The 16,709-nt window shown below is 42.5% G+C and overlaps 1 protein-coding gene across 1 annotated transcript in view; it reads right to left on the bottom strand.

The window, feature by feature from the left end:
- Positions 1 to 16,709, bottom strand: part of waca (WW domain containing adaptor with coiled-coil a) — a 44,408-nt gene that overhangs the window by 9,781 nt on the left and 17,918 nt on the right. Inside the window, exons 5-10 of the mRNA XM_036935253.2 lie at positions 13,001 to 13,116; positions 12,260 to 12,381; positions 9,562 to 9,816; positions 2,472 to 2,594; positions 1,915 to 2,063; positions 1,051 to 1,178 (exon numbers count right to left, since the gene is read on the bottom strand). Coding sequence (XP_036791148.2) covers positions 1,051 to 1,178; positions 1,915 to 2,063; positions 2,472 to 2,594; positions 9,562 to 9,816; positions 12,260 to 12,381; positions 13,001 to 13,116 — 893 coding nt within the window. The remainder of the gene's footprint in view (positions 1 to 1,050; positions 1,179 to 1,914; positions 2,064 to 2,471; positions 2,595 to 9,561; positions 9,817 to 12,259; positions 12,382 to 13,000; positions 13,117 to 16,709) is intronic.

Here is a 16,709-nt window from a genome sequence, read left to right as displayed (position 1 = left end):
GGTTATCCCGAATCTCCAGATACAGACATTCAGACATTACAAACCACCTTTCTTTCTTTAATGATTGTTTTATGTAGGATGCTACCTTGTTTGCCAATTGCAATTGTAAGTATGCCTAATAAAGAATATAAAAATCCCACTTCTATTAGGCCATTTTTCTTTTCTTGTGAAAGATGCTGTTCAGACACATAACTGGCTGAGGTAGGCCAAGTTATTTTATATGGGCCTTGGCTCGGAGGAAATAACACTCCAATTAAGCCCTCTTGTTGTTTGTAAAGTAAAATTAAAATGAAGATTCTTGTGGAAGTGAATTACTCGACTGGGGTAGTTTTTCCTCCATCTGTTGCTTGGCACCACAGCAGGTGCTGTTCATCTCCTATTGATTGCGCTGCGGTTGCAGCTTTACATTTCAGCACCTAAAAAAATGGTCCACTGCCTGCTTTATTAGAGGACTGTCTCCTGCATTCTCTCTCCTCATGAATGAAGATACAATTTTACTTTTGCATTATTTAGGTAGGGTCACTTCCTTCTTGGGACATTGCATCTCAGGTCCTATATATATATATATATTATTATTTTTTTTTAATGAACAAAAATATTCAGAATTAATTTTGGTGGCAAATATATGGCCCGCGGTCCACCAGTTTGGGAACCCTGCAATAGGGTCTTCGCAATGATTTATCAAAGACTTGTTGCCCATTAACCCACCAGCAGGTGGCACCTCAACACTGCATATTGAAATAATGTGTTAACAGTGTTTTACAAGGCATGATCGTGGCATTGTACATCACCCCCTGAGGTTCTCTGCTTTCTCTTCACATCAGTCTGAAATTAACACAAGAGCTTCTTGAAGACTCTTTGTAGCAATGATAAATTGTTGTTTTACCTCCTTTAGTTGAAAACAGCAATTGTAAATCGCTCTAGATTAGAGCATCTGCTAAATTACGATTGCATTTTTATAGATTTTTCACACTGAAAACATTTAAAAAACAAACATATTCAACACAATGTCACAAAGAGCTAATGACTAAAATGTAAATGTGGGCTAACCCTTGGCGCTGGAGGGTCCTTGGGGAGGCGGCTATGTCGTGTCCGTGCAGTTTGTCGCTGGGGAGGGGCTGCTGGGGGGAGGGCTGGGGGACTGATCCCTGCTGCTTCACAACTGGCGTGTTGCTCACCTGGACCACACAGAGATTGAGGGGAGGAGAGTTAGAGAGGAAACACCAGAACCACGGACGTTCACCTGGACCACACAGAGACAGAGGGGAGGAGAGTTAGAGAGGAAACACCAGAACCACGGACGTTCACCTGGACCACACAGAGACAGACACCAACGACCGACACAGACCGCCAGTGACCCACACACAGACCGCCGACGACACCGCCAGCCAGCGAGCGACACACCGCCAGCCAGCCAGCGAGCGAGCGACACACCGCCAGCCAGCCAGCGAGCCACACACCGCCAGCCAGCGAGCGAGCGCGCGACACACTGCCAGCCAGTAACAGCCAGACAGCCGAGGCCAGATAAGAATAGCTCTAGTGAGATAAACATTCATTATTAAAGACTAAGATGCAGACACACTCTGCCAGACACAGACACAACAGAAAACAAGAGCTGCTTGCTCAAGTGCTGTCACAGCACACGTTCCTCGACAATGACACGCTTATTACACTGACAAAAACACAAATCTGAAAGAGAAACACACCCCTACAGCAGTAATAAATGTTGAACAACCAAGGTAGGTCTTAGAACAGCTGGTCATGATACTGTGAAACACCAAGAGTAAATACTCCTCGTCCCAGACCAGCTGGGTTATGTAGTCAACAAAATCACTACCATGTCACTCAGGGGGACAGTGGGGTAAAGAGGCCCTACCTTAGGCTGGGGGGGGGGGGGGGTAGAGTAGACAGTACCTTGGTTTGTGAGGTGACAGGCGGCGTGCTGAGCAGGGCTTTGTGGTGACCAGCGTTGGTCTGAGGCGTGCTGATCCTGGGAGACACGTAGGAGCGGGGAGAGGAGGCGTCTGATGTCAAGGACATGGGGGACTGGTTCGACTGCTGGGCTGTTGGTGTTAACAGAGGTTGGAGAATGATTTAGTCAAAACCATTTACACGACAAAGCTGCATTTTGTAAGCAGGTGGCAAAAGCAACTCAAAGTAATGTTAGGGACTAACTATGACAGAATTGTAGATGAAAACAGTGTCTTCTTTGCAGCGTGGAACAGTGCATAAAGAAGACTGACGCAAAATCATACAAAAATCAACCACTGACATGAGATGCTAAAAACACGCATCGATGCGGTTTGAGGGAGAGGGCATGGATATGCTTACACATTTGACCACCATTCCAATTCTGGTTTAGACAGATGTTTTAATACTAAAATCAACAGCGGCGAGTTGGAGGAAAGTTGCCAATTTTGGATATAAAACGGCAGCAGCAAAACAAAACAGTGTGGCTGAAGAAGTCCTACCTTGGTTGGAGAGCTGGGCTGCTTGGGAGAGAAGAGTGGTGATGTTGAAGGCCGACGGGCCGGCCGTGAGGATCTTATGAAGCAACGACTGTAACGACGCTTGGGTGACCGCAGCTTTGAGGACTAGGGAGAGAGAAAATAGTGAGGAAAGATCATCTAAGAAGCACAACAGATGATCCCTAATTAGGGGTGTACCGGTACGTGTATTCCTACCGAACAGTTCGGTGCAGGGAGCTTGGTTCGGTCCTCACTGAATAAATCGTAATATATAATTGACGCATTTTAAACGGGAAAAAGCTCTGTTCGATGGCGAGTTCAATAAACTAGGAGGATTCCTCATCATTGTTTAAAATCTCCAGTTTGGGAAAATGTTAGCTTCCAACAGCGATGGACAGAGTAGTGGATAAAACGTTAACAGTATGTCGCCGCACTCAACGAGAATAGCCTATGCAGTTGCCAACACCTCAAATATGTTGACACATTCACACACTCCCACCCGCCGTATACCGGAGCAAGACAGAAACACAAAGAAAGGAAACAGTCGTCTCCCCATTCAAGCAGCCCTTGGCAGTGGATTCTGACCGGGCCAAAGAAATAACAGGAGCAATATGTGGGCTGTGTTCAGATTTTTTTTTTTACAGTCTTTGGTTTATAGCCGTGGATATGCGCATACTCTGTGGTTGAGAAGAGGGGGGTTTCTCATTAGTGGTTTCAGCACCTCGTGAACGTGCTCGAGCCACGTTACGAACTTCAATCGTACACCCAGTTCAGCAAACAGTTAGTACCCGCTCCATATAAACAAACCACAGCCAAAGTTTTCAATTCATTTTCCATAGCACCTTGTGTTACTTAAGTGACAGCGATTCACATTATCCCGCAGTGGGAGATGTACCGTGCTAGACGCGCATCTGGCACTGAAATAGGCAGTGTCCTGGTGCGTTCGTAACTAAGTGGGAAGTGGATATTTACCAAGTACGACTGGGAAAAATCCACTTGAACGGCCATGAAACTGATAAATGACTAGTGGCAAACTAGCACACACCCACCTCTCCCACATGGTGACCTACTAAGGAAACTGCCTCTATAAACAGTATTTTTTGGCAGTTAAATGCAACAAAACATGTATAAACTATAATTTGTTTACAAGCATGATAGCTGTACTTGTAGCATGGCTGACACAGCTCCTTGACAATTATCCAAATCTGCTTTTCTCAATGAGTTTAAGTCCCATGAATGGATCCAACTGGTAAATTCCCACCTCCCACATGGTTACAAACGCAGCACCAGAGTGAAAACTGCAGAGGCCCAACAAAACAATCCGGTCACAACAGACAATGCCAGGAACATTGTAAATGCTGAACATCGTGAACGGCAAATAACTTTCCTGCTGTACCGAAAACCAACTCTGACACAACAGCAATATGTACCAAACTGTGGTTTTGGTGAGCCGTCACACCCCCACAACTTTAAAGCCACACACACCAAAGAGTGAGCTGGCCCACCAACAAAATGTAAACAACGGCGCAAATGCATTTGGTGACAGTGGCTCCTCTCTAGCTCAGGGATTTTCAATTCCGGTCCTGGAGGGCAGAAACACTTCTGGTTTTTGTTTCTACCTGGTAATTAACCGCACTCACCTGGTGTCCCAGGTATGAATTGGTCCCTTATTTGGAGAGGATGATCAAAACCAGAAGTGTCTCGGCCCTCCAGGACCTGCAATGAACAGCCGTTCTCTAGCTGCTCCAAGTGTCTCTTTTGAAGTAGGTGCAAACTTGATAAAACAATGTATATGTCTAAAGATAAATGATTCAATCATTCCACCCAGAAACCATATAATTGTATGAAATGTATTAGAATTATAAAACTATCATCTGATGATGTGTGTAGTTGTCAGAATTAGAACAAGGACCATTTCTTCCTTTTTAGTATGTAAGCAGGGTGCAAGTGGGAAACAAATGATAAGAGGAGCTATCGACAGACAAGCTGGACTACTGTGTTCCTTACAGGACATTGTCTCCACCCGTGGAGGTGAGAAACTGTTAGTAAAGACGGGGTATGCATTTTTGACGTTAGAACATTCTCGTGAATAAACTGTACTAACCTTTTGCATAAGCTGCGTCTTTGCCTAATTATTATTATACCCAGGGTCTTACAAACCTCGGGGATTGGTCAAAGCTATTGATTGTTAGTTATAATCATTTGGATTGAACATTCTCATGACAAAACTGCATCAGAACGGTGAAACAGTAACAGAGTAGAGGATGACACGGGAGTGAAAATTCATTCCTGTCCCGTCTTGTCATCTTTTCCCCCTGTACTGATCTCACAACAGTTCTATAACCCCGGAACTTTCCTGTCCCTTCCCGATAAAAATCAGTCCCACTCATTTTTGCGAGCAGAAATATGTAGGCTATTGTGTTTGTTTAGGAAGCATCTGAAATCATTTCAGTAATGCAACATGTGACTGATGTGGTCGTCTTACCTACTTTAGTTGACTGTTGGCCTTAAGTTGCTCTGGATAACAGCGTATTCTAAATGACCTAAATGCAGACAGATTAAGGCTGGAGGACGAGAGCCGAGACCACAGCACCCAGAAATCTGTAGCCTACAGCTGAGAACATATGAACATTTACAACATATATATATTTTAAAACTGATCGGCAGTAGGCTACTGGCTAAGTCAATCTAGATTTATTTCACTCTTCACTTCAGATGGCACGGGTTTAGTTTACCATTAAGCCCAATTATGTGTTTAAGCTGTATGGAGTAGAGCAGCTATGCTGCTTCAGGCCGCTTGTCCCACTCTCCGGTTGGTAAGCTATTTGACTAAAGTTCAGCAGTTTTTTTATTAAATTTTTACAAGCCCTGTACTCAGTTCCTTCCTTGTCAAAGACAACTCCATAAACAAAATGTAGCTAAAACATTGCTCTTTCCTTGTCCGTAAGGTTAGCGATGGGTTCTTGGCTGAAACACATTGTAATTCCGCTGTTGACGGCATCATCATTTAGCTGACTGACGTAGGTTGGCGTCTGAGGTAGTCTTTCACTCCCATTCATGCCAGAGTCCTGTTCCCGTGTCAACCTCTATCACAGAGCAGTGTTCAGTCTGGATTCCAGGTCAACTGATAGATGCTTACTAATGGGAAGCCGACATCATGTTGGATTTAACGGATTCCTGGAAGACCCCTTAGCAGTTATTTCTCTGTAGGTTTAGGTGTGCTGACCGAGCTGAGTAAGGGAAAGCAGGGAATCTCTGGAAGAGAGCAGAGCATCAGCAGGAAAAGAGACCGTCTGACCCACTTCTGGAGAAGCACAGTCTCTCTATGCGTCCCAATCGGCACCTAACATCTTTCGTAGGGCACTACTTTTGACCAGGACCCAAGTTTCAGATATTACCACATTTTGAAATCGCCACCATTCGACAACACCCAGCAGGTGATTCAATGGACACAGACGACATTTGTGTTGGTCCATCTTGTCCGTTTGGCCTACTTAAGTACAGGCAGGAAGAAAAGCTTCCATTCTTGGACGTGGCTAGTAGTAGGCACAAAGATGTTTAGAGAAAAAAGAAGAAGAAGCGGTGGCTAAACGAAGGTACTACAGCAGCATAACATTTGTTGGTTGAGTAGCGTTACCACATATTCCAATACAGTCTGATGTATATTTATTCAGATCCTGTTCCGATTCAGAATTTGAGACAGATATGCAACAGATAGACAGCGGTAGGTAGATCGGTCAATTGAGATGACAACGCCACCTAGTAACCAGGCTACTTCCCAATAGCAAAACCCCAGAATACAGAAACTGGAAACAAGCATTTAAAAAACCCCTTCAGTCTGCGCTACTAATATTGTATCCCAGGTCATGCTAATACATTTGAGTGAATATTCATTCAGTTCTCGTGTTAGATTTTAAAATGCTTATTATGGGACCTTCCAGGCTAGGCTGAGCTAAAAAAAAAAAATTTTTAAATAAAAATATTTAAAAAATAAATAAAATTACATTCAATTAAATTCGGTCAATTGACATAACAGTGCCTGGTAACCTGGCTAATTCCCAATGTGAAAACCCAGAAATGTGGAAAGATGAGCCAGTATAGTGTAGTCTGCTCCGCTAAGATACTGCATTCTGCTTTTGACTCAGGGACCATAAAGCAGTCAGACAGACTGACACGCTCGCTCCAAACAGACATGTTATTTTCTGCATGGCCACTCATGGATGCATACTGAAGCAGGATTGGGCTACGGCTGTGTGACGTTGGCCCCGATGAGCACATTTGGAGCACTTAAGTAGGCCTTCCCCTCACAAGCCAGGCAGAGCCAGGGCCAGCCTCCAACCGAGAGACCTGGTAGTAGCAATACTAGTGATAGGACATATTTGTAAATATATATTTTTAAAAAAGCTAGTTACAAAGAGATATAATTTGACAATATATTGTATAATTCTTGCACTAGTTGGCTGTACCTGCACCAAAACCATTTTTCCTTCACCGCTTGTTCTTCACCTTTTTAAATAGGGAGCCAAATTGTTTCTCATTGCTCTCCTCCCGTCTCTGCAGCCAATATGGTGAGAAATATGTTCAGAATATCAAACAGCAATAAAATCATAGTATTGAATAAAAATACATATAGTATTGTGAGAATCACAATACATATCTTATCGGCACCAAAGTATTGTGAGGTCCCTAACCATTCCCAGCCCTAAGCAATACCAGAACGCCAAAAGAGATGAAAGACAGAACAGGCAGAAGGTGAAAGAGAGCGGAGAGAAAGAGGGGACAAACAAAGAGAGAAAAGAGGTGGAAGGACAAAGGTAGAAGAGAAGCAGTGTTTTTGTAGCACACATGCGATGGAGTTTGCTAAACAAATACCTACTGGACTGATGCAAATAATCATGATCTCATTCTGCCAGGTCAGCCATGGGTCGCGGCGGAGTTCAGATATCTGCATTTTCAAAACGCAGATCATATTGAAAATCAATGGGGCTGTTTTTTGCTTCAATAGAGTGATCAGAGGTGTGCAACTAGTTTTCCTTCACAAAAAAAATACATTAAGCAGAAAGTGGCTTCATTTTCACCAGATGACAGAAGTGCAATGCTATTTGGCTAGCAGCCAAAGTAAATTAGCTTACAAATGGAAAAGCAAGGTCTTTCATAAACGATGCATCACCATCATACTCTATATAAAAAAATACGTGGACACCCTCTCAAATTAGTGGATTTGCTTATTTCAGCCGCACCCGTTGCTGAGAGGTGTATAAAATTGAGCACACAGCCATGCAATCTCCATAGACAAACATTGGCAGTAGAATGGCCTTTTTGAAGAGCTCAGTGGCGTAGTGGTAGGCCACAGAAGCTCACAGAAGGAGAGCGCTGAAGCTAGTAATAATCAGTTGTCCTCGGTGGCAACACTCACAACTGACTTCCAAACTACCTCTGGAAGCAACGTCAACACAAGAACTGTTCGACAGGAGCTTCATGAAATGGGTTTCCATGGCCGAGCAGCCGCACACAAGCCTAAGATCACAATGTGCAATGCCAAGTGTTGGCTGGAGTGATGTAAAGCTCGCCGTCATTGGACTCTGGAGCAGTGGAAACACGTTCTCTGGAGTGATGAATCATGCTTCACCATCTGGCAGTCCAACGGACGGGTTTGGTGGATGCCAGGAGAATGCTACCTATCCCAATGCATAGAGCCAACTGTTTGGTGGAGGAGGAATAATGTTCTGGGGCTGTTTTTCATGGTTCGGGCCGGGCCCCTTAGTTCCAGTCAAGGGAAATCTTACCGCTACAGCATACAATGACATTCTAGACGATTCTGTGCTTCCAACCTTGTGGCAACAGTTTGGGGAAGGCCCTTTCCTGTTTCAGCATGACAATGCCCCCATGCACAAAGCGAGGTCCATAAAGAAATGGTTTGTCAAGATCGATGTGGAAGAACTTGACTGGCCTGCATAGAGCCCCGACCTCAACCCCATCGAACACCTTTGGGATGAATTGGAAAGCCAACTGCCAGTCAGTCCTAATCGCCCAACATCAGTGCCCGACCTCTAATGCTTGATGCTGAATGGAAGCAGCAATATTCCAACATCTAGTTGCAAGCCTTTCCAGAATAATGGAGGCTGTTCTAGCAGTAAAGGGGGGACCAACTCCATATTAATGCCCATGATTTTGGAATGAGATGTTTGACGAGCAGGTGTCTACATACTTTTGGTCATGTAGTGTAATTTCTAATGTTTATCATAGAATGTATAACCAGCTACATTTCCTAAAGTTTTACTTGAAGTTAATCTTGTATTTTACTGGATAAAATTAGGCTGCACTGAGAAAAGTAGCTGCACATCAGTCAGAGCACTGTCTTTTAGAAGAATGCCAATTTGTGAATTCTCGTCCGAGTAGAGAAGTGCAACTGAAGTAAAACTCAGTCTGATGGTGAGAAATTGAGGGGGTGGGGCGCTGGAAGCATAAGCTACCTGGTAGTTAACATAACATTTTGGGGGAAGCCTTTCTATCTACTAGAAGACTTTTCATTAGAATCAACGCTAAAAGCGACACAAAATGGTAGAAGCGCGCACATCGGACACCATGGGAAATTCTCGTTGCTTCTGCAGAAAGTTGCAGGAAATACGAATCACTGATGCATTCTATTCATGTCTTCTGATAAACTTGGGCAAATTAATTAACTTTCTAGATATTTAGTTGATTCCCTACTAAGTTAAATAATTTAAAAAATATATTGTTGAATTCCATTTTAATGTCTGTATTCCGTGATTCCCTTTGCATGACATATTACTTAGAGCCTTAGTAACCTGCTAGTCAGGTCTACATATCTGCCTGTTATCTGTGAGTTTCAGTCCTCAGACAAAGGGCAGCTAGAGAAACATGGGCACAAGGTTGAAAGACCACTGTCTCCACCATCATGAGCAAAAACAAAACCTTCAAGTATCACTTGCTGCTCCTAAATATTCAGCAATATTCTCTGTCTCTCACCTACTCCCTCTATAACCTAGCTTCCCTTGCTGTCCGTGAAAACATTCACCACAGTAGCCCTCACAGATAAGACTCAGTGCACATGCGTCTCTCCCTCTCTCACCCTCGTTGATCTTGGCCATGTCGACGCTGGCGTTGTTGAGCTGCAAGGCGGTCTGAAGTGCTGGGAGGAGCTGTCTGAGCAGGGAGGGGTCCTGGAGAAGGGGGGTATGGGCGTGGGACTGCAAGACCGGGGACACCGGCACCGTGGTGGGGGCTGAGGAGGAACAGGGGGTACCCGACGTGGGGTTCAGGACCGAGCCTGAGGAGGACGACTGTGAAGACACCGACGCTGGCTGCTTCTCCACCTGGGCTGACTCTGTGGGAGGGAGGAGAGAGGCAGCCTTGTTAGATCTCACATGTTAAAAGCACTCACAACTGATTTAATGCTGAGAAATTTTGACAGGTATTGGTTCAATTATTAGAAGTTCATTTAGTTCATTTTTTCCTTCTGTGAGCTCAATGTGCACATCGCACCGTTTCTCTGAATCAGATCCAACCTGAACTATGCAATGTAGTAGGGAGTTGTAGTTTCCAACAGGTCAATATTCTACATAGTTTTGCGCATTAACCGTGGTAATTAACTAGAATGACCATAATCCATTGCGCATCTATTTGTCCGGTCTGTGTTTATTTTACGCCTGCTATTAAAGGGAGAAGAACGCACATCGTGAGGTTATAGAAAGCAGCTGTTGCTTCGCGATGTCTCTCTACATGAAACAATACATGATCTAAGTGATTGATAGCTGGAGGTTCAGCAGTCATGCATGTAAGCCTTATTTACTTTGAAGAACTACAAAATAGGGATTTTGTCAGACAACAGCTCTATAGAGATGAGAACTTGGAATTAAACAGTCAACAAATAAAACAAATATAATATAGACTGAAATAGTTGATTAAAGTGAATAAATGACTTAAGTGATGAGCGGTAAATGGGCAGTTACTACCATCACGGGACTATAATTAATGGTTTATTCTGTGTTGTTACAGCATTCAACAAACATTATGCATTTAATGTCAAAACAATAGCATTAAATCGCTCAGCACTACCGATTCTTCAAGATGATTTTCAAGTGTGTAGGAAATGTTCAATGGAAATCAAGAAGCCAATAGGAAAGCTTAGCCTATTAAACAATAGAAGCGGGACGATAGCAGTTTTGCGATACTCATTAGTATCATGGCAAGGAAACTATACACAAAGAGGCTTTGACTTCTTTAGGAAAACAGCCCTGATGTCAGAAACAAACAAGTTGTCATCAAGACTCACATTAACATATTTTCCTAGCTATAGCACACATTTTATATACAGCGGGCTTTTAAAGGACAAAAGAGTTTTGTCTGCTTCATGTTTTCATTGTTGCCATGGGGAAAAAAATGATGTGATACTTATATCACATCCCTACTGGGCAGCAGATGCGTTTGTTAAAGACGGGATTCGCTCCAGGGGAAACTGCCTGTTAAAATTGGCGGAATCTCATTTTCTAATCATAAGTCAGCAAGTGGGTATGTCGAGTCACTGACAGACACACAGAAGTTCTCTCTTGGATAAATATGCCAAATTATTCAAACCATCTCAAATCAACAGGCTTGTGAAGTCTGATTAGAACCTGGCTGTTGGCTTATTTGAGAGTAGGCATGTGGACTGTAAGGCGCTAACTTAGTAAGCCGAATCTCTCCCTGAGAGCTTTCCCCCCCAGCTGGCCCTCAACATTTTTAGCTTCCAAAGAGTAGTTCTTCCGAATGAACAAACGTGATACTGTTCTTCCCTTTGTTTAAGCTACACCACTTATGAACCAACCACAAACCAGTGACCTTGGCATAGTGAACACGCATGACAAACCTGAGTCCAAATAAATCTTGCAAATACCGTTTCAGCCCAGATGCCAGGTCTGGTAGGGGAGACAGAACACTGTGCACCACCGCTGTGTTCTGGCTGTTTGACAGGAGGGGAGAGCTCTACTCTGCTCTGGACGGTGCAGTAAGTCCCGCTCTCTTTCCCCCTCCGTTGCTCTCTCTCCCCCGGACGGTGACAGTGCAGTCAGTCTTTCTGTGTTTGCCAGAAGACATCAATCAGGTCTCTATGACGGCCCATGCCCCCCCCCCCCTGTCTCCACTGACTGGCTGTACAGCACGGCACGCTCACCAACATGAACCACTACCACCGCTCCTGCAGTATATCCCCTAAGAGGCTACTGTTTCACTGTGATAATGGAAGGCCTGAGAACAAGACAGTGGTTTTAAGACAAGCAGCCCACAGATTTCATCAGACATTTTAGAACTCAACACAGCCTCCTCCCAGAGGCACACGTTGAAAACATGACCTTGACTCACAGATGCAGCATTAATTGAATCATACGTATAGACGGCACGGCCACAATAAGTCTCATTCTTTTGGTAAATTTAGCATACGTCAGCTAGAAATTGAACAAGGATCATCCATGACTGATAAGAACATTCAGCAACCATTATTGCACAAAAAAGTAAAATCGCATGTTTCTAGCAATTTGGCCAGGTCTTCCTTGTAAAAGGTATTTTGACCTCAATGGGAGACATGGTAAAAAAAAAGACTCACTAGCAGCAGTAAAGTCAGTATGTAGTTGTATGACTCACTAGCAGCAGTAGAGTCAGTATGTAGTTGTATAACTTACTAGCAGCAGTAGAGTCAGTATGTAGTTGTATGACTAACTAGCAGCAGTAGAGTCCGTATGTAGTTGTATGACTAACTAGCAGCAGTAGAGTCAGTATGTAGTTGTATAACTTACTAGCAGCAGTAAAGCCAGTGAGTGCTGTAGCCTGCTGCATGGCCTCCCGTCTGTAGTCCCTGTCTTTGGGGAAACTGTTGACTGGCGCCGACTTAGTGCAGGACTCCTTCTGCCTCTGCTCTCTGGAAACAAACAGTTAGAACTCAAGTCTGCGTCTCCAATGACAACCTATTCCCTATATATTGCACTACTTTTAACCTGGGACATAAGTGGGACATAAGTTAAAACACATAGCGCAAATCTTCCTTTTTGACATGTGATATAGGGCAGGGGTTCCAAAACTCACTCAGGGCACTCAGGGCCCCCTTCCAGGGCTGGGGAACATCCTGTGAGTGTGTCTATTTATATTGGCACAAGCACTGTTCATGACACAAATTGTTCCCTCTTGTTGGCGGCAAGAAAACATTGCAGTTTAAAAGCCCATTTTCTTGCAATTCTATACATTTTGTTTATTCATGTGATACTTAAGTGACAACAAAATCTAAAATTACAAAATTTACAACAAAATCTATGGGCTAAAAAACATTAGCTGACATGGGCTAGTTGATCTGGACATTTCTTAAAAGTTAGAAATAGCTTTAAGGTACACCGCTGCCCCCCACCCCAGTCATCACTGACTGAAAAGGCCAGCATTTTAAAAATGAAAAGGGAACCAGGCCAGCCAGCGCAGTACAGCTCAGCTACGCTTGGATCAGTCATGTGAAAGGGGAATGAAGTGAATGAAGATGGCATAATGCCTACCTCTCCAGCCACTCTTTGGGTTTCTCCCACTGTGACACCTCTGTTCTGCAGTTGTAGTAGTACTTCTTCCCAGAGGAACTGATGTGCTCTGACCAGTCATCTTTATCTTCACAAGGCTGAGGAGGAGAGAAGACCACAGTTATGAGAGAAGGCGGAGGGAGGCAGATGGGGATTTTTAGGTTAAGGAGGGGAGAGAAAGGGACATTTTGCAAAGGAGAGAGGAGGGAACTGTAGGCAAATAGGGAGAAAGAATACATTTTGGTAAATAGGGAATAGAGAAGAGGATACATTTTATGTATGAAGGGAGGAGAATATTCAATGACACATTATATGTATGAAGGGAGGAGAATATGCAATGATACATTTTATGTATGAAGAGAGGAGAATATGCAATGATACATTTTATGTATGAAGAGAGGAGAATATGCAATGATACATTTTATGTATAAAGGGAGGAGAATATGCAATGATACATTTTATGTATGAAGGGAGGAGAATATGCAATGATACATTTTATGTATGAAGGGAGGAGAATATGCAATGACACATTTTATGTATGAAGGGAGGAGAATATGCAATGATACATTTTATGTATGAAGGGAGGAGAATATGCAATGATACATTTTATGTATGAAGGGAGGAGAATATGCAATGATACATTTTATGTATGAAGGGAGGAGAATATGCAATGACACATTTTATGTATGAAGGGAGGAGAATATGCAATGATACATTTTATGTATGAAGGGAGGAGAATATGCAATGATACATTTTATGTATGAAGGGAGGAGAATATGCAATGATACATTTTATGTATGAAGGGAGGAGAATATGCAATGATACATTTTATGTATGAAGGGAGGAGAATATGCAATGATACATTTTATGTATGAAGGGAGGAGAATATGCAATGATACATTTTATGTATGAAGGGAGGAGAATATGCAATGATACATTTTATGTATGAAGGGAGGAGAATATGCAATGATACATTTTATGTATGAAGGGAGGAGAATATGCAATGACACATTTTATGTATGAAGGGAGGAGAATATGCAATGATACATTTTATGTATGAAGGGAGGAGAATATGCAATGATACATTTTATGTATGAAGGGAGGAGAATATGCAATGATACATTTTATGTATGAAGGGAGGAGAATATGCAATGACACATTTTATGTATGAAGGGAGGAGAATATGCAATGATACATTTTATGTATGAAGGGAGGAGAATATGCAATGATACATTTTATGTATGAAGGGAGGAGAATATTCAATGATACATTTTATGTATGAAGGGAGGAGAATATGCAATGATACATTTTATGTATGAAGGGAGGAGAATATGCAATGATACATTTTATGTATGAAGGGAGGAGAATATGCAATGATACATTTTATGTATGAAGGGAGGAGAATATGCAATGATACATTTTATGTATGAAGGGAGGAGAATATGCAATGATACATTTTATGTATGAAGAGAGGAGAATATGCAATGATACATTTTATGTATGAAGGGAGGAGAATATTCAATGATACATTTTATGTATAAAGGGAGGAGAATATGCAATGATACATTTTATGTATGAAGGGAGGAGAATATGCAATGATACATTTTATGTATGAAGAGAGGAGAATATTCAATGATACATTTTATGTATGAAGGGAGGAGAATATTCAATGATACATTTTATGCCATCAAGATTTGATAGGTGAGAAAAAAAGATACTGCAGCGAGAGAGAGGGAGAGAGAGAGAGAGCGATTAGGTCTGATGCAAGAGCTTGCAATGTGAAATGTCTAGTATGTGAGGCTCCATCTGTGCTTTAAGGTTGGACTCTGATACCAGGGCTGGTTGGGAGATGACATGTAGGGATGGATGCTGGCTTACTCAACAGCTAGGACGGCTTCTCAAGCTTTTAAAATGTTGACGTTTGTGTCATTGTTGAGGTCTATGCTTCTATGTACAACACCAAGAGAAAGTAACATTTTGTGATTCGGATTCTGAAAATCTCCTGCCCGGGGACTAGATACAAATCTGTCGACAAAGCGGACACATTTCCAGACGTGTGATTAAAATTGTGCATAGTACCAGTATATAAATCTAATAAAATCAGATCTTGCAAAGTAGAGATGGGTTTGAGTAATAGAGTACTGGAACAGACATCAAAGCTCCATCTTTAACCAGAGATCACATACTATTTTTATACTGTAACAAACTATTTGGTGGAATGTCCTTTGTGGCGAACACGAAATAGACAAGTTACATTTAGTCATGAACACGACGTTAATTAGCTTGGACTCTAGAGTTCCGTTTGTAAATGTGCACACAGTTCTCCCTAAATTCCCTTTCCCCCCATTTCTCATTCCTTCAATTGCGTTCCGACTGCTCCACCCACACACTTGAGGCACACTGAAATAAATTCCCATGAAAACAAATCTAACTGATGGGGTACACAAGCTACACTGAACAAAAAGATAAAGGCAACATGTAAAGTGTTGGTCCCATATTTCACGAGCTGAAATAAAAGATCCCTGTTTACATCCCTGTTAGTGAGCATTTCTCTTTTGCCAAAATAATCCATCCACCTGACAGGTGTGGCATATCAAGAAGCTGATTAAACAGCTTGATCAATACACAGTTGCACTAGAGACAAAAGGCCACTTAAATGTGTAGTTTCGTCACCCAACACCACAGATGTCTCAGGTTGAGGGAGCATGTAATTGACTGCAGGAATGTCCACGAGAGCTGTTGCCAGAGAATTGAATGTTCATTTCTCTACCATTATTTTAATTTTACCTTTATTTAACCAGGTAGGCCAGTTGAGAACAAGTTCTCATTTACAACTGCAACCTGGCCAAGATTAAGCAAAGCAGTGCCCCATAAACAACAGTTACACCAACAAACGTACAGTCAATAATACAAAATAAAAGAAAAATATCTATGTACAGTGTGTGCAAATGTGGAAGAGTAGGCAACAAATAGGCCACAGAGGCAAAAATAATTACAATTTAGCATTAATACTGGAGTGATATGTGCAAGTAGAGAAAAGCCGCCTCCAACGTTGTTATAGAGAATTTGGCATTACATCCAACCGCAGACCATGTGTACAGCGTAGTGTTGGCAAGCAGTGTGCTAACAGAGTGCCCAATGGTCAGTGCCTAACTGAGCAATCGGGGGAGAAGGGCCTTGGTCATGGAGGTGACCAAGAATCCAATGTTCACTGAGTTCCAGAGTTCCACTGTGGAGATGGGAAAACCTTCCAAAATCAGGCCCTTATGGTAGAGTGGCCAGATGGAAGCCACTCCTCCAATCCATTTTAGAATTTAGGCTGTAACGTAACAAAATGTGGAAAAAGTTAAGGGGTCTGAATACTTTCTGAATGCACTATACAGAGTTAGATATATCTATCGGGCAATTAAGCGATTAGGATTGGTTATCTATAATGGTTATGATAAATGAGGCAGTGTTGCATAGATAAATAAATGAGCACATTTTTCTCCAGTGCGGGCCTTGTGTTATAACAATATTTTTCCCCATTCCAAGTCAGAATATTTCTAATGCCAATCCTCCTTATTTTTGACAAGTGACAAACAACTTTGTAACCTACAAACATAATGACTATGTTCAATTTGTACCGGAACAAGGTTCCTTGCTGGTTGTTGCATCCCAGTCTTCACAGACGCGACCATCCTATGTCATG

Source organism: Oncorhynchus mykiss, chromosome 11 (assembly GCF_057628025.1).
Source record: "Oncorhynchus mykiss isolate SJ-2025 chromosome 11, ASM5762802v1, whole genome shotgun sequence".
Classification (NCBI taxonomy): Eukaryota; Metazoa; Chordata; class Actinopteri; order Salmoniformes; family Salmonidae; genus Oncorhynchus; species Oncorhynchus mykiss.
This window is presented reverse-complemented; position numbering and strand designations above follow the sequence as displayed.